General features: G+C 39.3%; 2 protein-coding genes and 2 long non-coding RNA genes across 9 annotated transcripts; 1 reads left to right on the top strand and 3 right to left on the bottom strand.

Annotated features, from left to right (window-relative positions):
* Positions 1-752: 752 nt before the first annotated feature.
* LOC131307314 (uncharacterized) lies at positions 753-1625 on the bottom strand. Its single transcript, XR_009194086.1, has 2 exons — positions 1469-1625; positions 753-1347 (listed from the first exon to the last, which is right to left on the bottom strand). It is a non-coding gene; the product is annotated as an uncharacterized LOC131307314 (long non-coding RNA).
* Positions 1626-2992: 1367 nt separating this feature from the next.
* On the bottom strand, positions 2993-8987 carry LOC131307312 (uncharacterized). Of its 6 annotated transcripts, none has more exons than XR_009194084.1 (3): positions 8431-8788; positions 3483-3668; positions 2993-3308 (listed from the first exon to the last, which is right to left on the bottom strand). XR_009194084.1 is itself a non-coding variant. In XM_058333756.1 (3 exons), the coding sequence occupies exons 1-3, from the start codon at positions 8985-8987 to the stop codon at positions 3276-3278; spliced, it is 654 nt and encodes a 217-aa protein (XP_058189739.1). In that variant the 3' UTR covers positions 3017-3275. The 6 variants fall into 6 exon arrangements, 4 of the variants coding, with proteins under 4 accessions (XP_058189739.1, XP_058189740.1, XP_058189738.1 ...); XR_009194083.1 differs by having other exon boundaries at positions 2994-3308; positions 3460-3668; XM_058333756.1 differs by having other exon boundaries at positions 3017-3308; positions 3460-3523; positions 8431-8987.
* LOC131307313 (uncharacterized) lies at positions 6112-7555 on the bottom strand. Its single transcript, XR_009194085.1, has 2 exons — positions 7221-7555; positions 6112-6536 (listed from the first exon to the last, which is right to left on the bottom strand). It is a non-coding gene; the product is annotated as an uncharacterized LOC131307313 (long non-coding RNA).
* LOC131307311 (uncharacterized) lies at positions 8937-24840 on the top strand. Its single transcript, XM_058333754.1, has 17 exons — positions 8937-9233; positions 9345-9387; positions 10215-10336; positions 11594-11701; positions 13541-13685; positions 13794-13885; positions 14636-14729; positions 14911-15403; positions 16280-16422; positions 16576-16925; positions 17760-17927; positions 20475-20765; positions 20872-21279; positions 21366-21410; positions 21502-21584; positions 22209-22296; positions 24407-24840. Exons 1-17 carry the CDS (start codon positions 9057-9059, stop codon positions 24482-24484), a joined length of 2928 nt encoding a protein of 975 aa, XP_058189737.1. The 5' UTR covers positions 8937-9056; the 3' UTR covers positions 24485-24840.
* Positions 24841-25620: the final 780 nt, after the last annotated feature.

The raw sequence follows: 25620 nt of genomic DNA, 5'->3' as shown, positions 1-25620 counted from the left end.
AGTAACGACTCCCATAGCGTTGCCCGTCTATGAAGTTTGATTTCTTAACTGCCAATTAGTAAAGGTTAAAGATTCAGCGAGCCCTAGTTTTTTTTTTTAAAGCCCAAATTTCATGCTAGGGCTTAAAATCGGAGGTTTAATTGGGTCTTGCTCTGTCTCATGGTCCAAATCTACTGATTTCTCTTTGTTCAGTCTCAACATTTCCAGATTTTGTAATTTGCTTTGTAGGGTCTGATTTTGGTGTCTCTCTCTCTCTCTCTCTCTCTCTCTCTCTCTCTCTCTCTCTCTCTCTCTCTCTCTCCCCTTAAATTTCTGTCGTTTGGTTGCATTGAGAGTCTAGTTGTTTTTTTGAACTACGTTGAGAGTCTAGGTAGATCAGAGGATGTGAGTTTTACTGCTTTGATAATTGATCAATTTCCTGAGAACTAGAAATATTGAGCCTAACTGAGTACTATGAAACTGATTTCAAAAGACAAAAACCGTGTTTGGTTTGAGATTATCTTTCAGCTTTTTTTAATTATTACTATTATTTCTTTATCTATTTTTTTCCACTAATTACCCAAAATTCCAAAAAGAACATGGTCAAAGTCATTCAATGGAACTTCTTAAAAATCAATTTTTTTAAAACTCTTTCAAGTTGTTTTTTTGCCCAAAATCAGTGTACTTAACGTATGTTGCGATGAATTTGTTCCATGTTTGATCAAACCAATTTTTTTGTGATGGAATAAAGTCTAAATTGGTTGTTTTCGGGTAAAAGGAGGAACTGGATTTATTGGTGATTAGAGGTTTACACGTTTGTTGACTAGCATATGAATTACAAGGATATTTTGTTAATCAAATCAGCCATATACTTTTCTACATGGACAGATGGTGGTATTTGACAACAAGAGTGTGTATCTCTAGAGAAAGTGGTTCAGCTTTTCTGACAAGAAGCACTGACTTGTTACGGGTGTATATCTCTAAAGCTTCTACTCGACGCGAATGAGCTTTCAGGTCCAATCCCATCGCAAATCGGGCTATTACAGCAGCTTTCCAAGATAGATCTCAGCCACAACAGCTTCTCTGGCCCAATCGTGCGAAAATCAGCCATTGTGGGCTATTAAGGAATTAGGGGCCCGATTGGATGCCGTATCCATCGGGTGTATTTCGCAATCCGGGTGTATTGGTTCCTTACTCCATCGTTTGGCAAGATTAAGCGCTTCTGTATTCATTTCTCCCCTTCTTCGTTAACACAGGCCAGAGGGTACTAATTTATGGCCACCTCCAGAGATAGCCATAACTAATCCGGGACAATACAGGTGAAATCTTGCCATTTCTGCTCTCCCTAATCCCCCCTCTTCATCTCCTCTTCGTACATGCACAGACCGGAAAAAATGGAAAATAGAGAGAGAAAAAAAATTATGGCCGGAGTTATCATTTACAGTAGAGAGAGAGAGTGAGAGAGAGAGTGAGAGAGAGAGAGAAGTACCGTTGCCGTTCGAAATTTGCCCGTCGACGGTGTGCATCTGCCGATTCGAAATTTACCGGTCGGACACAGGAGAAGGTGGGTGGGTTTTGTAGTCAAAGGAAATTTGTCGGTCGTCCTCATCCAGGGGAAAGTGGGTGGGTTTTGTAGTCAGAGAGAGAGAGAGAGAGAGAGGTGGGTCAGTGGGTGGGTGGTTTTGATAGAAAAACTGTGTACTCCTATTTTAATATGTATTTTATTTTGTACAAAACTAAAATCTAACTCTTTTTATTTATCTTTTTTTACTCCTATTTTGTTGTGTACAAAACTTAATATTCAATAAATAAAATGCTCCGTAAATAATAAAACAATTTAAAAACACAAAATTTAGTTTTTTTTTTAAATTATAAAATAATTAAATTATTAGTAAACTAAATTATTATTGCTTAATTGTGATAAAGTAATTAATTTTATTGGATTTTGTAATAATATATTTAATCTAATGAATTATTTTTTTTAATATTGCGCAAGGGCAAAAGAGTCATTTGACAGCTTTTTACATCATATATCCTTCTTTATACACCCAATTTATCCTCTATCCAAACCAAGTATTAATTTATCCTACTTCTCTAATACATCATCCAAACCATTTACTTTTTAATACACCCTTTATAAATATCACATCAATGTAGGCCCTCCCTTCTTAACTAATACCCCTTACTATTTTATCACCCCTTCATAAATAATACATCCAAAACACATACAGCATCCAATCGGGCCCTAGATGTTATCTAAATTATAATAGGATTTTAGGTTCTCACATGATGGAAGTGTTTCTCTTGTTAGGGAATTTCAAGTGTGTTTCTCCTGTTATGAGAAACCAAATCTTGCTTTTACCTTGTTTAGGGTCCTGATTTTGTTACCTATTAAAGTTGGGAAATTTCTTGATGGAATGGGAGAATGGTGCAAAATTATGTCTGATACAATTGCTATAAACATATTCTGCACTGAAATTGAATTCTAGTTGAACTTGAATCCTTGTGAATGAGAACGATATATCATAAAATGAAAAGATACATGATGAAAACAGTTTGAGAGATGGCTGAAAAAGATGTCAACCAAAACCGAAGTCAAGCGTATGCTTTGATTAATGTCAGTCAACTGGTTGCTTTACCTGCCACAAAAGAATGTTGGCAATGGCAATATACGTTGACACGATATGGATACGCTGACACGATATAGATATGGACGCTGCTATTGGTACAGCGGCTGCTGTACAGCAGCCGCGTACAGATCACTTTTGTGCCCATCTCGGGCTCCATAAAGATGATGCCTAAATTTTGAAGCAAAGTTGGATGATTCGTAAACACCCTTCTCGATATCGGATTGAGGTGATTTTTTACAGGGACCTTAAACGAAGTATTTTGAACAAAATGAGTGGCTCCGATCATCTTTACGGAACCCGAGATGGGCACAAAAGTGTCGCTGTACCAGTAGCATTTCTGTATAGATATATCAACACGACACGAATACACCAACACGTTATTTTCCAAAAATTAGGACATGGAGCTGTGTCTAACACACATGCGATACGCTTAAGATTTCCATTTCATATACCTCCACATATGTCCATATATTAACCACAAAAGAAAATATAGTTCTCTTACCACAAAACAGCACCATTTTTGCCTTCACATTCTGTAACCGCTTCATATAACATTAGCAAAATAAACAAAGTTCAAGTGGGATATTCCCCATCAGTACGAAAGAAAGAGTTTCAAAAAGCCTAGTTACAGAGTTCAAATCCGGATTCAAACTAGTATCAAAGGCTTCATCTAGCTTGTGAGCTTTCCAACTCCAACACCTGCAAATAAGATCAACAAAAGAACCAGCACATTCAAACTAGTATCAGCAAAAAGAACCAACTCTAAATGATAATAAAATGCAAGCTCCAATTCTAAATAATTATAAAATACAAGCACCAGCTCTGAAGGAAGTCTTAGAGCTAAACTTACTATAACCACATCCCTATAATCACCTGCAAATGGAAAGACTTCACTTATCGCATTTTGCATGGCCCTACATTGGTTTGTGATCGTGGTGTTAGGGTAGGAATCAGACATGCAAGAAAACCAAGTCTCGAACAACCATACAAATAAAGTCGTATCCTCCCATAATATCAAACCACATCCGAACAAAATCGATTGTCGATGATGGTTAACCCCTACAAATGGTGCGAAAGGCATATCGTACTTGTTAACAAGGTAAGTCGTGGGACTGGGGGGGCTGCTGTCCCTTTCAGCGTGCCGTCACAGTCAACGGGGCCCTGCTCCGGTCTCGCTTCAACGATTGGAAACGTTCACTTCGTAGAGCTCGTCGAGTTGACAAAGTATGTAAAAAATCAACTTGATCGGATATCATTTAGTGCCTCATTGAAACATTTTCGTCTTGAAAAGAATGGATCTTAAACACTAAATCAAATCTACTATAACCCATTATTGGAAAGTTATATGTGTTTCGATCAGGTACTTAAAGATATCCGATCAAACTGATTTTTTGCATACTTATTCAACTCGACAAGCTCTACGAAGTGAACGTTTTCGATCGTTGGAGCGAGACCGAAGCGGGGCCCCCTCGGCCGGGACAGCAGCCCCCCAGGTCCTAAGTCGCGTGTCCTCTTCGAATGTGGTGGGAGATTCCGATAGCACCGAAGATATTTCACTTTTTTCCGAATCCATTTCATGGTTGTGGTTCAGTTCAATCGAATTTAACATTCGCTTCCCGTCAACTTACAAGCATTAAACGTTCATACAATTACAGAATAATCAAAAGGTGGAAACAAACATTCAAAATCCCAATATGAGGTATCCATACCCTCATATTTTTTAAGCAGACATTCAAGATCCCATTACAAGTTCCGGCGCAATTCTCATGCTTCAATCCAATCGCACGTACCTTTCTTAAATGCTATAGTACTCTTTGGGGGATATGGACAACAAAAATGCTAGACACACAACACCTCCCAACAACAACTCACACAATTTACTGATGTCATGCTGATGTCAGCTCAAAACGACGTCGTTTTGATTTTAAAAAAAAAACCCAGGTCACTAACAGAGAAACCCCCCACCCCTCTTTCTCGTTCCCTCCATTTTTGACGATCAAAACATTCAAAGGGGCTCCCACCACCGCCACTGACGACCACTGTACTCTTTCCACGACCATCGGCGACCACCACCACCACCGATTTCTGAGAACTCCAACATTGTTACACCCACCACGAAGGTTTCTCTCTCTCTCTCTCGTGTGTTGAATCCTTATTTCTGTTTTCTTTCTTTGGTTCATGTTTAGAAGTGGATTAACCAGCGAGACAACAAGGTCGTCACAATTACCAAAAACTACAGATAAATGAACTATTTTTTTCCGGAATTTAAAATTTGTGGATTCTTTTTAAATGAACTATTTTTTTTCCTCGATAAAATGGGTATTTTAGAAACCTAACTGATTTATGGGGATTGGTTTGATTTTGGGTTGATTTTGTTCGAGTTAGGGTTTGTTTGAGAGTTGAGCTGAATCTTTCTCTCTCTTTGATTCGTTTTCTTAGGGATTATTTGCTGAAGAGGACGAAGAAGAGAACTACTGAAGGTATCTCTCTATGTATTTTTTTTCTAGACTGCAAAAATTTCGAATGTGTATTTTTTTTTTTTTGTAATTACACATTTTGATTCTTGCTAGATCTAGAGCTTTACTGGTAGAATGGAATTTTAGCCAGAGACACTTTATTACTCCTCTACATCAATATTGTTTCAGTTCTTTTTAACTTTTTTATTGTAGATTTAAAGGTTCCTTTTTTGTATAAGAACATATAATTTATTAACTTGAGTAGTATAATTGCAAAGAATATAGAGGGTGCAAAAAACATCATAGTTGAGGGTAAAAAAAACATGTCATAGTTGAGCATGAAAATACAATTCAAGAAACCCTAGATTGTTCGAGTTGTTTACACTGGTATGTAGTTGACACGGCTTCTGGTGGTAAGTTGAGAACAAAGCCACAACAATTAAAATTCTAGTATAGATTTCACATGCTATAATACATGTTTACATATTTTGGTAAATCTCTTGCTCACATGAGAAAATGGAGAAGTCGTATCTACTTGTTAAAGATTTTCCTAGTCTCATTTTAGTATTAAGCGGAGAAGCTATAAGTGGTTTCGATTAGGATATTGAAAAGACCGTTTAAAGTAAAAGTATGTGTATGGGCACTAGTGTTGTGCACATTTAATGCATGGGACAAAAAAAATCACTTTTGAGTAATTTTTTTGCTCCATATCGAACGGACTCAATGCTAGTTGATAAAAAAAATATAATTTAAAATTTTCGACTACATGCATGTTCAAATTGATTTGCAATTGCGAATAATGTTATATTGTAAACATAATAGTACTAAGTTTTGAGGTGAATTCAGTCACCAATATCAATACTTGAATTGCTAGTGTACTTGGTTCTGGAAAAATTTCGCCATAGTCTCCCTTGTTTTTTGGTCCTAACTCGACGTCTAGCGTCTTAGTCCGTATAACAATAACAACAATAGAAACAACATGAGGTTATGCACAAACCCATCCCAGGCATTTCTTATTCTAAATCACCAGTCACAAGCTATATTCATAACCAAAATCTATTGCCAAATTATCATTTCACAACGAAAACCATAATACAATAAATTTAAAACCCACGCCGGGCCGTTCTCATCACAATTATCAATTACATACAAAGTTAGGTTTCGCAATATTACAACTTGATATTACAAAGCTTAGTACATATTGATATTCCAAACTACAACAAATTGATCATTTACCTTGGCATTTGATTCACTTGAATAGCTTCAATCTCTTTCACCGTCTTTTCGAGTCTCCAATAGTCTTTGCAAAGCTATTGGTCCCATAGCTAACTTTCGCAGCCGCTGAGCTATCCTTTACAGTTGCATGATCACATATTCACATGATTTCTTTTCTCATTCTCTAGATTTAACAGATGGCTCTCTCCATGGCCGCGCCATATTTTTACTCCACTCGAACTCCACCAACGAACATCTACAGTAATGAAAAGAATAACATTACAAAGTTGAGAATTATGCGACCAACTTAAATTGGAGACAGAGTAGCAAGCCATTAAAAATAAAAGATGGTCAACAGATTCATCTAAAGATGGTCAAGCCATTAACTAAGTTCCAGTTTTGAGTAGCAAGCCATCAAAAACTGCAAAGGTTAAGCAATTTCACTGATCTATTTTACCTCGGTACAAGGTTAACTAAGTCCCAGTTTTGAACATAGGATTCTACTGTAAGTTTAAATATTTCTGTCGTCCAGTTTTTCAGCCCCCCAGACACAAGTTCATGCACCTAAACAACATAGAAAATCACGTAAAATTTCACATTGCAACCAATTCCCATCATTCACTAAGAAATGCCCAAGAATTTTCATGTAAATATGCTCTAACTAAGCTATGAAAGTGGAAAAAGAAATCAAGCATCCAACTTTTGCACTGCTTACTTGGTAGTTGGTATTACAAAACTAAACCAAGACCAAATTTTGCAAGGCAAACTGTTAATCTTCAAAAAGTATTTAACCTACTTAATAGATACTCCAACAAACGTACCAAATGGGCAATGCATAGGTACAATTGAGAAATAGCGGGCATGATCAACTACTATCAGGCATAGTGATAGCAACCAAGTATTAGTGTAACAAGATGCCAAAACATATACAATTATTTACCTGCCGCTGCCGTTGCTCGAGGCACAACTTCTATGAATTTGCCATGTCATACTCCCCATTTTCCAAGCACCTCTAATTGGGTCTGAGCCTCAAATCTGTGGGGTGGCAACTTCTCCTGCATAAAGTTACTTTGGGAGTCAAATAGAATTTCAGGGATTGACTTTGAACACCCACCGAAACAATCACTATTCTCACTTTCAAAACATATCAAATTGTTTTTTTTTTCATGGACATATCAAATTGTTCAGTCACCTTCAATTGCGAAGTGAGCTCATTTAATGTGATGGCAAAGCGTGTCAAATTAGAGCAAGCCAATTTGACTCTAAGTTCAAAACGAAACCATTTTTTTTTGAATTAGGGTTTTTTTTTCTTTCAAGAAACTCAATTTAGGGTTTTTTTCCCAGCAACTTAGCAATTAGTTCAAGGAGAGAGAGAGAGAGAGAGAGAGAGAGAGAGAGAGAGAGAGAGAGAGAGAGAGAGAGAGAGAGAGACCTTCATGGTGGGGGTAACGTTGGACTGCCCCAAAGCCGATTGTGGTGGCGATCGCTAGCAGTGGGGAGCGCTACCATCGTCTACGGTGACCAGGAGAATCAGCCCGAGATAGGGAGAGGGGATTTGAAAATAGAAGACTTGGGGTTGGGTACTGGCGGTGGAGGTGGGAAGCGTGGTCACCAGTGGAGGTGGAAGCGTCGTCGCCGGTGGTGGTGGTGGGAGCAACCCTCTCTCTCGATTCTCTTCTCATCGTGAATGTGGGGATGGAAGGGAAAGGGGGTTCGTTTCAAGACCGGGGACCTGGGTTTTTTTTTTTTTATAATCAAAACGACATCGTTTTGCACTGACACTGACGTCATGTTGACATCAACAGTTGTGTGAATGGTTGTGCGTCCGTATGTTGTGTGCCGAACATTTTTGGAACAATGCCAATTAATCAACCCAACTAATAAGGCCAAAACTTGAGGGCCATGGGTCAACATCCAAGGTAAAAAAACATACTGGAATCATACCCAAACACTAAACAGAAATCAAGCTTGACACCCAAACACTACCGAGAAAACCCTAACCAAACACAAAGAGGGCATTCATAAAACTTCACACAAAACCCAAGCTTCTGACATATAACTCATAGGCAACCCTAATCAAACACATTGAGGGCATCAACGGAAATACCCCAAAAATAGAAGACGAGCTCGAATAAAACATTTCCCAGTACCTGAAAATCTGTTGAATGGTGATTAAAGCGGTCGGAAAGTAATAAGGAGCGAGGAATTGGTGGTGGTGCGGCGCTGGTGGTGGGGCGACTTTGGTTGCAAATATCCAGTGGTGGTGGATCAGCGGTTTGGGACGACTCGTGGTGCGGCGTCGGTGGTGGCGGGCCCGTCGATCTGTGGGGGCTTCAGTGGCGGTGGGCCGGCGTATGTGCGAGGCTCCGGTCGTGGTCGATTGGTGGTGGTCCGGCGTATGTGGGAGGCTCTGGTGGCGTTGTTGGTGGATCGTTTTTGGAGAGAGAGAGAGAGAGGGCGGGAGAGAGAGATTTTGTGTGTACCTGAACTTTCCCAAAATTTTGAATCGCGCGCGTTGGTGAAGATGGAGAAGTAAAGGGTGGGACCCTTTCAACTTTCCCCGTAGGATCATTGGGTCGGGTTCCGGGTCGTAGCTGATAGCAAAATTGCCCCTCACCCCTACACCCACACCAAATTGTTCTTCAACAATCAGATACTCCACAAATCTTTCCCGCCTCAATTTCCAGAAGCAAAACCTACGCCCCATAACACACTCTCTCTCTCTCCTATTGTAGATACAGATTCACACCCACACCTCACCGTAGGCACGCACAAGATGATGTCGAAGACGTTCAAAGGATCAACCGTGTTCATGTCTCGAAACCTAGTCCCGCCTGAGCTCTTCGATTCGCTCCACGACGCTCTCAAGCTCAACGGTGCCTACATCTCCCAATGCTGCGACTCCTCCAAAAGCGGCCCCGACGACTTCCATCTCATCTCTTCCAACCTCCACGTGAGACTCCAATTACGCATCGACAATAAACATTTTGAATTTTGAATTCTGAATCTCAATTCAAATTCGATTTTGCATTTCCTAAGTAAAATTTCCTTTTGCATTTTGCAGGAGAAGTTTGATGTTCTTCAGAAGAAGGGTTGTAATTTGATCGGTACGCTTTCGAGTTTACCTGCAGTAGTTTTTCTTTATGTATCTATTCTAATACAGAGAGGGAGAAATCATTTTGGTGTGAACAACATTTGAAGCTCCGCTACAAAAGTAGTTTCCACTTTCCATAATTGTCCCTCAAAAAAACAAGTTTTTACCATTATTTTAAATGTGCCATCCAGTCTAATATATTAGAAATATAGAAAGGGAGAAGTCATTTTGGTTTGAACAATATTTGAAACACTGTCACAAAAGTAGTTTCCGTAATTGTCCCTCTGGAAAATAATTTTTTACCATTATTTTAAATGTGCCATTAAATAACTGTTATGGGCAAAATTGTAATCTCACATGTCATTAACCACTACCCCACTATCCACAATCATCCTAAATTGTGCACACAAATCGTGTAATTTGTGTGTGCCATCCTTCTAGTTGATTCTAAAGTGCGAATTGATTATTATAGCCATGATGCTACACAGGCATACACAAGTATTCAAATGGGTGCAAGGGAGCCCACGCAGTCAGTAATTTCTTCATTCGTTGATTTTAATGCGCAATTCGCGTACTACAGCAATTATCTTACAACTACACACATTTGCATATACATGCAAATACTCAAAAGGATGTGTGAAGCCCACAGTGCTGAATGTGTTGAGTTTAATTTGTTAAGTGATTTTTGTAACGGTGATGCTACAACTATATACATTTTATGCACGCACTTGCACAAACATGGATGGGTGTGTAGGCCTCCCCAGCTGTTGAGTGTTTGTGCAAATTGCACGCGATCTGTTGAGTTTTCCTTATTACAGTCTGCATTTGTACTTTTGACAGGTCCTCAGTGTGTTTTTTCCTGTGCGAAAGAACATAGACCTCTTCCTAAACAAGGGTATACTTGTTGTCTCGCTATGGACGGGGTCAAAGTACTGGCATCTGGTTTTGAGATGGATGAAAAGGTATTGAGGCTCCATGATACATCACTTCCCCACTAATTCTGATCTCTATATCATAGACGTACAGGGAGGTGGGGCTGCTGGGTATCCTTAAATCATGACCCATTTTGGTCCACTTTAGTCTTGTAACTTTCAGTAATTTATTAGCCGTCAAGGTTGGTGAAGCTCTGCTGTCGGCTAAATTCTAAATGTTCTCATAATTGAACTGTGGTGCGGTACATACGCCAAGAAGGACAAAATAGCATCAGAGTAGAGGGTCAGAGAGGAGGGTGATCAACCCTTATTGAAACAACTTCCCCTCTAAAGCCTAGATATGCTCTTGTAAAATAAAAATAACCATGTTATCCTTTTGACTTCTTAGTTGGATCACTTTTAGATATAATTTTCAAGAAAGGTAATATGGATAATTGTTTATATGTATTGAAGCTTCATGCTTATACATCTAACTATATTTCCACTAGTGTAAAATAATATTATTTATTTATTTATTAATTTTTGCAGTGTCCCCTGCCGTGTCCGTGTCCCCATGTTTTACGAAATCCCGTGTCCGTGTGCATGTCCGTATCCGTATCCGTATCTGTATCCATGCTACATTGGGTAATCGTGTCAGGGCTAAGTGCATACTTTTTTCATTTTCTTCTTTACTACCAACAGGAAGAGATGACTGTGGGCCACCCTCCCCGCAAGTTACCTCCAACTTAGAATATGCAGCACCAAGCATACAAATAAACCAACTTGGACAATATTGCATCTCAAATAAGGATGTAGCCCACCTCACAGCCCAGAATCGTACTTCACTTTTTTCCTTGCAAAATAGAAATGGTTTCCGTTGAAGACAGTATGTTTATTGGGAAACCAAAAGACTGTGGGCCACCCTCCCCACAAGTGAAATCTGGTGTGAAATGGTTGTGGTAGGGCCCCCCGGTTTGCGGTGCAGCCAGGTGACATTGCGGTTGGTGGGGTCTGTTCTGGGGTGTGTTAAAAAAATCCTGGAAGAGACGACCTTTCTTTCTCCCTGTCCTCTTCTACTTGTTTTCACTTGTTACCGGAACAAGTGAAAACAGGAAGATGAACAGAAAAGGAAGTCCATTCCCGTCATGCAATCTTTGTGGAAATGACAAAACTTGGTTCCTGTTTTCTAGAAACAAAATATAGGAAGCCTTGTAGTGCAACTTAGAGAATCCAGTCTCCCACCTTTGGTACTTTCCTTGTGCTTTTAGTTGTTGGACTCATAATCGCGTGCTTATGACTGTGTTGCAGCTTGAGATTGGCAAGATGGTGACTGCTATGGGGGGAGTGTTGCATACTAAAGCATCTTTGGATGTCAGCTTTGTTATTGTAAAGAATGTTTTGGCTGCTAAGTACAAGGTTTTCATGTTTTCGTTTTCTTTTCAGTTTTCAGCATTCCACATTGTGTAACTGTTTTTTATTTTGCTCTTGTTCTCACTCATTCTTTCTGGCTCGCACACAACCAGTCAAAAACACCTATAAACACATGCCCACATGCAATGTGTAATGCATGTGACTATAGTCTTAGTACATATTTGCCTGGATTTGCTATTTACTTTGTTAATGAATATTTTTTAGATATTGTTTATACAACCTCAGTATTTTTAACATCCCTTTATTTTTGGGTTCTTGTGAAGTCATCTTCCATAAGAAATGGTTGGAACTCTCTCCCTCTCTCTCTGACGCAAAATGAGTGTATTGGTCTTTTTTCCTTTGTGTTTTTATTTTGGTGGGCTGGGGAGTATTATGTCAGATGTGATAATACAAGGAGATATTTTCATTCTTTTTTGCTTTTGTCCCCTTTTTTTGGCTTGGTTAAAGTCTGCATTGGTAGTTGTAGTTAGTGAGGATTGAACCCCCATGGGAGTATATGGTGCCTACCACTCCACTTGCTACTTTTGTCCTAAACTCCTAATTGATCATTGATTAATAAACTTACGAATTGTTAGGAACTTTTTGACATGGAAATAGTATTTTGTAGAGCGGGAAAGTTGTTTACTGTTCTTGTTTTCTTCATCTCCAGTAACTTTTGGCAGTAATACATTGTTCCACCTTCACCTGGTCCTGGCCATACCTTAGCATGCTTATATATATATACAGTCCGGATCCCATAAGGGATCCCGCACGGTGCTACCGTATGAGACTCCCCTTTCCCGAGCAAATTTCGATGATCCGAGCTGCTTAAAGTGATCAGAATGTGATTTTAAGAGTATCCGTGAGAAATCAGCAAAAAAAAAATGATCGGGAAGGGCTTGATCCGAACAGTTTTTTATTGAACTAGTATTTGAGACTTTTTGGCTCTGTTACTAATTTTTTCTCTCCTTCTTGGGCAATATACATATATATATATATACATTTATACATATATATCGGGACGGTTCAAGGGACACTCAAAAAAACACCTAAAAAAACACCCCAAATCTCAAACTCATACTTTCCGATCAAATTTTTATGATCCGAACCATTCAATGTGTGCAAAATGTGATTTTAAAGGTGCCCGCAAGAAATTAGCAAAAAAAATGACCTGGAAAGGCTTGATTTGGGCAGTTTTTATTTAAACCGTTCAATAAAAAACTGTTCATATCAAGCCCTTTCTGGTCATTTTTTTTGCTGATTTCTCACGGGTACTCTTAAAATCACATTCTGATCATATTGAGCGGCTTGGATCATCAAAATTTGATCGGGAACTATGAGGTGTTTTTTTTTGAGCGGCTCTGATCATATACGGGGCGGTTCCGGAGACACCCAAAAAAAACACCTCATAGTTCCCGATCAAATTTTGATGATCCGAGCCGCTCAATATGATCAGAATGTGATTTTAAGAGTACCCGTGAGAAATCAGCAAAAAAAATGACCAGGAAGGGCTTGATCCGAACAGTTTTTTATTGAACGGTTCAAATAAAAACTGCTCAAATCAAGCCTTTTCAGGTCATTTTTTTTGCTAATTTCTCGTGGGCACCCTTAAAATCACATTCTGCACACATTGAACGGTTCGGATCATAAAAATTTGATCGGGAACTATGAGATTTAGATTTGGGGTGGTTTTTTGGGTGTCCCTTGAACCGTCCCTATATATATATATTGTTTCCTTTACATATTGGGTTTTTTGTTCTGCATGTTATGACCTTTCGTCTTTGGTTTGAAATTTGCGATCCCTTATTTGACAGAAATTCCTCTCCTCCCTCTTTTGTGGTACAGTGGGCTGCAAATGTTCTAAAGAAACCAATCGTCACATTAAAGTGGTTACATCAGTGTTGGAAAGAGCATCGTGTTGTTCCTCAGGAGTCATACAGGGTTCTTCCGTTTACTGGATTGACAATCTCTATAACCAGAATTCCTGCAGGTTTACTATGCTGGATAATTTTTTTGAGTTAATCTAGTATTAGGGCTGCCCCTTGGCACTGCTTTATGTTATATCCAGGTTAATGTTAATCTACATGTTTATTCTCAGATGAGCGCAAAGATGTGGCCAATGCAGTGGTGCAAAATGGTGGAAAATATTCTGCTGAATTGACCAAGAAGTGTACACATTTAGTTTGCGATATATCCTATACATGATTTTCTTTGAATCACATGTGCATTGCCCATTTAATGCTGTCACTTGTCAGATAAATACATTCTTGTCCTTCGTACGTCCTTTTGGATGCATGAGTGACCAATATGCTGCGTGGGCAAGTCTGGGCCCTTGGCTACTTGAGGTGCCCGATGAACCTGATGCGTGGCGTTTCGGCTAGGTGGGTCCTATAGTCGCACACAATTTGGCATCTTCTGTAGTTGTGTACTAGTTAATGATCCATTGCTGATATGGCTTCTACTATTGGTATACTTATGGAAACACTTTCAGTGGCCAATACTGTTAAGTGTTAATTGGGATTAAGTGCTCGGCAATGCAATCAATAGCAAACATGCTAACCTTTACTAAGGATGTGAATGGGTCTGAATAGCAATCGTCACAAATCAATATAACAGCATTGCAAATTTGTAACCCCTGTTTAAACCAAATAGGACGAAGGTATTACTTATCCTTGTAAGGCCAATCAGCTACTCTTTCTTGTCTGCTAGCATTTTGGATTTACAACATAGAAGTAGGTATTTAGATTGTGGCTTATGGGTTTCACCCGAGAGAATCAACCCCACCTTCCCACCGACACACATGCACTCACACACGTGCAACAACAACAGCAACAACAAATATGGGAAGCGAAGAAATACAGGAGAACAAGAAGATTTAGTAGTCTGGAAATCTTTGTTTAGAATACTTTTTCGTGAAATTTGTGCCCTTGACTTTGGTAAGCTCCTGAAGGTGACAAATACAAGGTTGCTAAAAGATGGGGCAATATTCATATCGTTCTGCGGAAATGGTTTGACCAATCTGTTGCAAGAAGAGGTAATGCCTTGAGTTCAGTGTGTTCTGTTACCTGTTTAGAACCTGTTAACTTTTGTTCGTATTGTAAGGATTGCCTAACATGGGCATTTGACCTTTTTCGATTGGATAGTGTGTCTGTTAACTTTTGTTCGTACCGTGAGGATTGCCTAACATGGGCATCTGACGTTTTTTTATTGGATAGTGTGCCTCAATGAGGAGTCCTATCCTGTTCAAGATGGTTCTGCATCATTGATGAATGGCACAAAGACTTGTTCGTTGGCACAGCGCATCCAAGAAAAAAGTATAGGAAATTCACAATGTGTGCCATCCTCATTTGCTGGAGGTTCAAATTTGGAAGCTGTTTTATGTTCTGGGATCATAGATCCAGATTTAGAAGCTACTCTCTCACAGAACATGTCAACTACATTTTCGGATGCATCTATCCTTGTCAAGGAGGAGAGTGGAACACCAGCCAAGCAGGCTAAATGTGATACAAATTTTGATGGTTGTGTTGCTGACGACTCTCAAAATGAAGACGATGATTTGTACTTGTCAGATTGCAGAATTCTACTTCTTGGTTTTGATGCTTCTGAAATGCGTAAACTAGTCAACATGGTGCGCCGAGGTGGTGGCTCCCGTTATATGTCATTCAATGAAAAATTGACGCACATAGTTGCTGGATCTCCGTCAGAGATGTAAGGTTAATTTTCTTCATAGATATTTTGCTTGTTCTGAAGTAGTTGTTACCATTGGTAAATAATTGTTCAGAATTACATCTCAATGGGCTTATGAACTTAACATGGCCCTATGTGATTGCTTGACTGATCATGAGCTTGACATTACATCATTTGTGTGACATGGCCCTTAAGAGCAGGAGCTCGTCTTTTTAAAAACTCAAATTTGATCTTTGTCTGTTGGGTGAAAGTGAAATTGCTGCATCTAAGAGATTACTTAATGTATGCCTCTTTTGTTTATCTCTCACATTGTTATGTGTTGTTTTTTAGTAAGGAGCTTGTTTTTTTGTAATTCGAAGCACTTAATTGGATAAATCCATGCTTGTTTTCTCTCTCTCTCTCTCTCTCTCTCTCTCTCTCTCTCTCTCTCTCTCTCTCTCTCTCTCCTAGTTCTTCTTCTTGTCTTTCTTCTCACTGTTGAATTAACTCACATTGTTAGCTGATAGTAACATCCCCATTTGTTTGATTGATTTATACTCAAGTGATTTCTATGTGACTGCTGAATTTTTTCAACATTGATGTAACAGATTTATGATGATCAAATACGTATACAAGTTTGCCAAATAAGTTGTGGTCCAACAAGGACAGTAGTGGTTTTGACAAAATATGTTTAAGATTGTAATCACTTATAGTATGTTGACCTTCTAGTCGGCAACCAATATATTCCTCTGCATAATGTTCCCTAATACATGGTGGCTTACTAGTTTCTCAATTTACATTACTTACTGGAACATGGAGTAGGATTTTTGTGCCTGAATTTTGTGATAGGGATGGGGGACTGTGAGATGTTGTGCTTCTAAGGGAATTGCATAAAGGTTTGCTCAAAATACTTTGCAGTGAGAAAAAGGAGGTCAGAGGGCTTGCTGCTTTGGGTGTCATTTATGTGGTCAGAACCACGTGGCTTGAAGATTGTGATCATGAGAAGAAAGAAGTTCCTGTACAGCGGAGGCACATTGCTTATGATTTACTTCTCCTAAAAGGTCCCTAACAATTATGTTTACTTTTTCGGTTTTCTTTGTTGTTTCACATAAAGCTACCACTATATGGGATTGACTTGGTTTTGGTCAGTAATCCTTTAAGCCTCTCTATGCGGTACTTTTATCCCATTGTTCACCACATTTTTCAAATCTCAGATCCTGTATGCTCCAATAAAGGAGGCGGGATGGGCATGGCTGGAATGAAGGGGAAAGCCTCCACTGTTCAGCCTATCTTGCCAGAGGATCAAGTACGAGGAGCTTCAAATTCCGGATCTGGGATTCCATTCATGGAACGCAAAGAATTGGAGGTTAACTTGAATGGAGATGGCTCTTTGAGAGCAACGGTGAAACCTGATAAACAAAGCGAGTTTTCTGCTCTTGATGGCAAAGACAAGGATCAACGGAAGACACAACTTCAAACCTGCAATGAAATTCAGAATTTGAAGTCACTGGTGGTATTTAAAGGGAAGCTATTTCAGTTTTCGAATTCATTTCCTCCAGATAGGGTAAGCTTAGCTTTACATATTGATATCAATTGTCGATTATGTAAGAACCCGCTGTATAACTTTCACGACTTATCAATTGGGGCCTGACGGAGATTTTGAAAATTTTAAACTTTTAAAAGATTATTACAACAGTATTCTTATCTTTGGTTATGTATTGTAAAACATGCCTGAGAGAGATTTCAAAGATTTTAAGACTTTGAAAGATTATGACAGTATTCTTATCTTTTGGCTGTGTGATGTAAACATCAATGGGAATGACATGTTGGCAGACGAATGAACAGTTAGATCATTTTATACGTGGTTGCATGATCTTGAAGCCTTAAAAGTACTTAATGTGTGCAATGCTGGAGCGTTGTGTTTCACTTTTTCTGTTTTGACATCTTGTAAACACTCTGTCTAGGGCTGACAAACAAACTAAGCTACTCGAGTTCGAGCTCGTGTTTGTTAGTTAAAATAATAAAATCTCGTTCGAGACCTGTTTGTTACTAAAACAAACTAAAACAAACCAAGCTTGAACATTACTTGAAGCTCGTTAAGTTTGTCAAACTAAGATTGAACATGCTATTACTCGGCTCGTTTGGTTTATGATGTATACACAATTCAAGCTACTTGTGTTTGGTTCGATTAAAGCTCGTTTGAGATTGTCTTGTCTCATAAACAAGCTAAGCTTGAACATGTTTTGATGCTCATTAAGTTTTCAGACCAAGTTTGAACAACTAACTGCTCTGCTCCTTCGGCTCGTTTATCGCCCCTAACTCTGACACAACATTAGTATCCTTTCTATTTGTCATCCACTGTGCTTGGCTAAAAGTTCCTGATTCTTTATTTTGCCAGCAAGCTGAAATTATTGAATGGGTTAATAAAGGGGGAGGAGCAATGGTAGAGGAGGAGACTGAGCAGAACGTGCACTTCACTGTTGAGTGTCATGGTGTGATACCTAGCCCAGCAGCTGCATCCAGAACCACCCATGTATCCAGTCACTGGATTCGGACTTGTTTAGAGGTACCATGACCAGGAATGGCTCTACTTTTTCTGTCTTTTTGTTGTGGTATACTGGTATCAGCTATAGAACAGTCAGAAACATATGGAATGGCTCCTGAAAGATTTAAACTCCTTGATTACTGTAAGAAATGGGCTGCCTTTTTCACCTAGGATTATCCTTATGCTTTAGTACCTTATTGTAGTTTAATGCTTTGTTGTTTGTATATTATAACACTTCAAGTGACTTTTGCTGGTTTCTTATTGCTCTGTCTTAGTATCTTCCATATTTGATTTTCTATGTCGCTGTAATGTTGCTTTGATGCATGGACCCCCTAAAAGTCAATTGTGTATTGAAAAGGCCTAAAAAGTGGTTACTGGAACTGTTGAAGATTTGAATTTGCTTATGTCGTTCTATTGTGTCCACTGCTACCATTCTCTATTCCACACCCCCCCCCCCCCCCCCCCCCCCCCCCCGCCCCCCCCCCCCCCGGCCCCGCATCTTAATAGTCTATGGTTTAAAGATTGACTGTGACTGGATCCTTAGTTATCCTTATTTTAAGACTTAGTTTAATCTGTTGATTTCAATCCTGTCATTGGGCTCTGATTGGAAATGGCTTTTAATATGTCTGAATCTAAGAAGCACAAGCACTTCTACCAGCCTCGCGTATATTTGTTGTACACAGAAACAGACATGCTCAGACACACTTTGGATACATGTCAGACATGCCAAAATATGTGCCCATTTTTAGGATGCCTTTCTATTCGGAACACGCTAGGGACACACTGCTGAGAAATTAAAGACATGTTAGGAGGTCAAAATGCAAAATTTGAGAAGTTGGCAGGGTCAATTTTGTTGTGAATGCTTAGTCCTGAATACTTATTTGAATTTGATAGAATTTTGTTCTATATGAATACTTTTTTCGTCAAGTCCAATCTTAGTAAGCTCAAACCAACCAAGATCAAGAGGACCAAGTCCATTTATAGCTTCTATCTAAATGAATACTTAATTGTGAATTTTGTTCTAATTTTAAAAAAATGACTTTCCCTGGTGTCTGTGTCCTTGTCCTTGCTGTGTTTGCCTGTCTGGTGTGTATCCTTGCTTCATAGGTCTGGAAGATCTCATGCATGAATAATTGAACATGGGTAAACAAGTCGATGCATGTGGAAACAAATTTCACCAATTTTGTTTGAGCTTTTGTTAGTTTCTCCCTTTATGGGCTACTCAATCGAGGTTTATTTGCACTGATGCCCGCTCAAACCTACCAACGCTAGGTTCTTAAATGTTGACATGAAGTTTAACATATCTTGAGGGATGCCCATCCAACTGAAAGTGGTCACAAGTATGAGATAACTTGTTGGGACAATAAAGTATAGTTTTCTTATATTTTGCCTGTTTTCTTCATCAGTCCACGAGATGAGGTCAAGGGTATTTTGGAAATTTCAAAATGTCCTGGTCTGGGTTGTAAGGGGCAGGTCTACTATGGTTCATCCTATGGGCCTACTAATAGCATATTTGCATTCAGATACACTGGACCATATGTTCTATTCATTGATACCCTAGAGCTTATTCAGAGTAGGCATCCATAATTCTCAATCAGGGTCATTCATAACCAGCTGTGTTACACACTTACATGGAATCTTCTAAAAGTATATTGTACTCATCTCATGCACTCGATGCTCGGGTGAGGATATGAGAAATGTATGATATATTTAGTTGGACATTCACCTAAGAAGCATAAATCAGTACGGTCAAGTTTACTGCAAGAATAATGCTAAAACTTTCCTGGTACATATGGAATGCTCTCTGGCAATGGGTGAACACCATTTACCTTAGAAGTTAAAAGAAAAATATCGAAGACCACTGTTTTGTCTCGAGTCCCAGTGTCCTTAATATGGAGTCATATATACCAGAGTCCATGGAACATAGTTCACATGACAGATTCATTCTACCTAGACCTTTAGGGAATGTGATTGCACTTCTACATACAACAGATGTTAGTAAATATGACAAGCCATCCTAGTCTTAAGACTTTGAAGTAGGATTGAGGCTACAAAACGATTTACATCTTAAATCTCTCAAGGTTGTGTGATGCAATCCTATTCCTTGATGTGATGCCTAAGGTACTCTTTGTAAGGTAGTCTATGCGTGAGGTCTTCTTCAGTATCTCCTTTTTCCTCATCAATTTAAATATGCTGAAAGTCTATTCTAAAACATCAAACAGTCTCGTAGTGATGTTGGAGCTGATTTCACAATTAGGCTGCACATTGGGTTTCCATCTCTCTAAGTGGGTGTATAGGGATGGCACATCGACACTTGACCTAAAGTGTAAGGGGTTGACTCGGTTGAGGGTTACATTATGAATTGACGGGCACAAAGTGGGATTTGAGTCAAATTGCAGGGTGTGAAGTGTAATGAATCCTAATTTTGTTAGCTTGGGAATTGATTGGATCCATCTTCTACCATTTTGTTAGACCAAAGCAATTTTTGTTTTTTGGTTCCCCTTCGCATTGTGAAACCTGCAATTTGTTCTGGGAAAGTGCTAACGAGGTTACATATTGCTATTGAAGGATGGATGTTTGCTTGAAGTGGGCGCTCACATCCTCTATTCTCCACTACCATGTCGGGTTCCTTTACCCGGGTTCAAACCATTTCGCTTCTGTGTCTCACAGTATGACGAGAAAGACCGGATGCTGCTAAGAAATTTGTGCTCCACTCTTGGGGCCACATTTGGAGAAAAATTGACTAAAAAAGTCACCCATCTACTCTGCAAGTTCTGTAATGGTCCAAAATACGAAGCTGCTTGTAAATGGGGGATAAAGACAGTTACACGCGAGTGGATTTATGAGTGTGTTAAGCAGGTTGATCTCTCTCTCTCTCTCTCTCTCTCTCTCTCTCTCTCTCTCTCTCTCTCTCCCTCTCTCTCTCTGTTTACTTCATCTATTTTTCCAACCTGTGCTAGGACAGGATGATGTCGTTGCACTGGGTCCATTTGTTCCAAGGGAAGTTACTTCTCAGGACAGAGAGGCGGGACTCTGCACAATGAGCCAGTATCCTACACAAGCCACTAGAATGGTAACTGGTGATACTCTGTCTCAGCTTCCAAGTCAGTTCCAGGACCTGAGAAATATACAGGCTCAAGCTAGTGGTAGAAGTGGCAGCAGTACGGAGGAGGCAAATGTTCCGAGTTTTCATTGTAAAAGGGCAAGGCTTCTTCATGATGATAGAAACAAGGGTCTAATATCTTCTACATCAAATAACAGTGATCCTACAAGTTCCACTGAAAAAAACTTATTGCAAAAAACTGAGGAAGCTTCCAATGCTGTACCTGATGTTGCTGCTGCTATTGAGGATTTGTTAGAGGAAACTAGCAAGGTAAAGCTGGCAGTTTTAAGTTACTTCACAATGTGCAGTTATGTCTGTTGAGCGCTAACCTTTCATTGTCTTGTTTCTGGTACTAGATTCACAATCGGAAGTCTCCAGAGAGGACTGTTCCCAATAAAAATGTATCCTTGTTTTCATCTGAATATTGCTTATTCTTTACCTTTTCAATACTTCTGATGTTTTTATTAGTTTCAATCCTTGATTCTAGAACAGCTTTACTCTGATTGTTCAATCCTTGGTCAAGATCACGCAGATTCCCACTCTGCCTTTGGTTTGTCCAAGCACTGGATAAACAGGTTTTTATCTCATCTTTTCTCAGTCGCATTGATGTAGTGGTGATATACGTTACAAACGATGAAGAAAAATCAGTAGAACTGGTATTGCGAGTTTTTTTTTCCTCTCGTTTCTGGTTAGCAAATTCCTTTGTGTTCCCATAATATAGGAAATTGAGCCAAGTAATATTGAACTAGTGTTACAGAACCCTGATATTTTTTACGCCAACATTTAAGCTCCATTTTTTAGAAGGGTGGATGTGAAATGAAGGAATGCGAGGTTGAACTTTGTAATGTTGTACCAAAGGTTAGCTGTTGGAGGTAGATTGAATTCTCAGGTCTAGGAGTGAACATATATATAGTAAGGAGGCATCTTGTTAAATTCACGTGAAAGTAGGATCATTCATGGAAGCATTCAAATAATTATCGTCATGTACTTATTTCAAACCATCAATCTACAGCTCTCAATCCGTGTAGATATATAGGCCTGAAAAATACATAATTACGTTGAAGTTTTCAGTTCTTGAATGATTGATACCAAGTGCAACTTAAGATCTATCCATCAATATACCTATACTCTTCCCAATTGATTAGGCACGCATTTGTTCTATTTGACATTTTCTCGGTTTGGATCTTGGTTTTCATCAGGACTGATAGAAAGGATGAAACTAGCAATCCTCGAGATGTGAATGCTGGCATGTATGATGGCTTTAGTGAAACGCAAACAGAGTCTCAGGTTTCAACTCTTTATCTCTCGCCATTAGTATCAGTTCTTTCCCATGTTTTAATTTCTTAGGCTGTTTTCATATCATGGATTTGTGTAGGGAGTTACCAAGGAAATTTGTAGTCAAATCAAAGAATTACATTTAGCTTCTTTTTTCTTTTTTTGAAAACATCATAATCTATACAGAAACAAGTTAAGTAGGTACATCAAAGTCAAGAAGACATTGGAGCTCAGGCGGAATACAACCTGAAACAACATAGTTCCTATTGAGACTATTTGTAGCCAACCAATGTGCGACTCTATTCCTCTCCCTAGGACACCACACGAAGGACCACTTCCTGGTACTAGCCCAGCCTCTGATATCTTCAATCATAGCTTGAATGTCCCAAGGACCACTGACATTGGGATGATTGAAACAATTGACCAATTTCAAGCAATCTGATTCAAAAATAACTTCAAAGAGGCCCAAATTCAAAGCAGTTTCACAAGCGATTCTTAAAGCCCATGCCTCTATTGCAATTGCTGAAGCAGCCATCGTTTTTCCAGTCCTCCAGTGTTGAGCTACTCCACCAGTCTCTGGCGATCACGCCAAAGGCAGCAAGGGTGCAGGAGGATTTGTACGCTCCGTCACAATTGAGCTTCAGAACAGAAGAAGGAGGTGGGGACCAATTCCTTTCTAAATTTGCTGGGGAGGGCTGGCCTTTGGACTCCTGAAAATTGCTAAGAAGTAATCACGATTCGCCACTGTTGCTGTTTCAATGATTTCCACAGGATTGGGGTACTTTGCAGAGAAAATGTATGCATTCCTAGCCTTCCAAATGGCCCAACACACCTGAAAGATGGCAGCCATGGTTTCCAAAGTTGTTTCCTTTAGCCATATATTGCCACAAAGTAGCTCCTCCATCCATTTGATAGCAGAAGATGTATCATGGTCCATAGTCCAGTATGTTTTCCCACTTCCGAACCACACCGCCCTTGTCCAAGGACAGTTGAAAAGGGTGTGCTCAATAGTTTCAGGTTCACTCTCACAGATAGGACAAATTGGGGAAGGGGCACATTTTCGCTTGAACAGATTGGCTTTGCATGCAACTCAATTCTTAACCACTTTCCACATGACATGACAGACCTTAGGCATTGTGGGGACAGACCAAAGTTTCTTCCACATAGATTTGGAAGGAGAATGAGAGGTTGAGGCCTGTTCTGGATTTGCTGAGACAGTCTTCTTATGTTCTTGATTGTAGCCAGATTTCACTGTGTACTGCTCTGACTTATTATGAGACCAAATGCGTTTGTCCTCTTTCTTCATCAAGCTTATTGGAATTGCGGATATTGCTTTCATTTCTTCTGCCGAAACACATACAGATAGCCTTCCCAAATCCCACGCTTGAGTGTCTTGATTGATAGTCTGCCACTTTGTTCCAATTACAATTTGGGGGAGGGATACTTTGAATTCTGCACTGGGGGAGGTTGTGGACCCAAACATCAATCCAGAACTGAACAGATTCTCCATTGCCAATACTCCATCTTAGACCTTCCTCCACAACTCTTTTTCCAACCAGCAAGCTGCACCAGACCCAAGATGGGGAATGCCCTTTCTTTGCCTCCCAGCATGAGGTTTTGGGGAAGTATTTCCCTTTCAGAATCTTGGCCCAAAGAGCATTGGGGTTCTCACTGATTCTCCAGAACTGTCTAGCAAGGAGAGCATTGTTGAAAGTTGCAAAATCTTTGAATCCTATCTTTCCCTTCACTTTATCATCTTCTTTATCACTGATTCTGCAGAACTGTCTAGCTTCACTTTATCATCTTCTTATCTTTGCCTTTCCCTTTTTGTTCTTTCTTCACAAATTATGATTCTAACACTGCTTCGTGAGCTGTCAGCCTATCTTTAATGTTACCGTTGTTAGTGGTTGGCTGAATTCTGAGCTTCTGCACATCAACCATTAGCATGAAATCGTGCTAAAGTACATTTTGTGCAGTAAAAGAAAGCGATACAGTGCTTCAAATTTTAAAAGCAAATCACTTTTGAGGCCTGGGAAGCTCCTGTTTCCAGCTTGAGCTGGTTTCTCCTTGACTGCATTTTTGCACATTAATGTAGTCCTATTGCTATGTGCTGCAAATACAGGTTGTTGGTTATGAAGAAGATTTATCTGGCCGGCAAATGATAATTGATAGAGTCCGAACAAGGAGTAGCTTGATTTGACTTCCAAAAAGGGCCGCTCTCTATCGATCAAACAACATGCTGACTAAAGGGTTCAAGAAACAGAATCATTCCATGCAGGTTCATGCCATGCCGCCTTGTAATTCCTCACTGGCTTGCGGTTAGTAACTATGTATAGTTCAACAGCTTACAATGCAATTTCGCATTGGATTGCCAAAAGTCAACAATATGCTCGAGGGTAGGGTAGGGTAGGGAGGTAGCAACTTTCGAGGAATGACGGGGCTAGAATCGAAATTGTGTTGCTTATATATGGATTCCTTATGTATTGACGAAAAAATGTACTGGAATCCTGTAATATTAATCAAATCAGCTGCAATTCAATATCGTGTTAAGCTTCATCTTGAACTCGTCGATTCTGAAAGTTTAATGCCTCTCAAAGGAATTCAGTCTGGCCATATTTATGGTACATGATCAAATCACTTTTTATTTAATTCCTAACAACAAAATCATTTTTTATTTGTACATTAAGCTTTTTGAGTCGTTAATCAAAATTACCAATTCCATCATAGTTAATGCTGAGTGGCCTCTGCCAAAAATGAAAAAAGAAAAGAAAAGAAAAGAAAAATGAAATACACAGCTTTTGCCTCGTACCCGTGAGTGATTATTCTGTTCATTCGGTATTCCTAAAGCACCGGCATGCGGAAGCTATCAAGTCATAGACCCCTAAAAAATATATGGTAAAACAAGCTCCTGGAGGAGCACTTAATAAATTTTCGATACCCAACACTTGAATTACAACCCAAATAATTTTGCTCTTAGTTCTGACATCACACAAGGTCGTTACCAACAACTGGGGTGTCTTACCTCATATGATACAAACAATTTAAGGCTATCTAGGGAAAAAATTTGCAAAAGAGGAAAAAAAATGTGTTTGAATCCATATAAGAATAAAAATACCAAGGGGTAAATATAGTTTGTATGTACACACATTATGGTGTGATTATGGAAATTCACAAAATATCCCGTCATAAAACAAATTACTATTGTGATGGAGCCGCTACGAAATTTGACGAAATCTGTCTGACATCATCAATCTTAATTACAATAGATCTAATTGTCTTTTCGTAACATGTGTCTATTTTCACACATCTGTAGCATTTCACAGAGAATAAAAAGAC

The sequence above is a fragment of the Rhododendron vialii genome, chromosome 11a (assembly GCF_030253575.1).
Source record: "Rhododendron vialii isolate Sample 1 chromosome 11a, ASM3025357v1".
In the NCBI taxonomy this organism is placed as follows: Eukaryota; Viridiplantae; Streptophyta; class Magnoliopsida; order Ericales; family Ericaceae; genus Rhododendron; species Rhododendron vialii.
The sequence above is the reverse complement of the archived record's forward strand: the minus strand, read 5'-3'. Positions and strand labels throughout refer to the sequence as shown.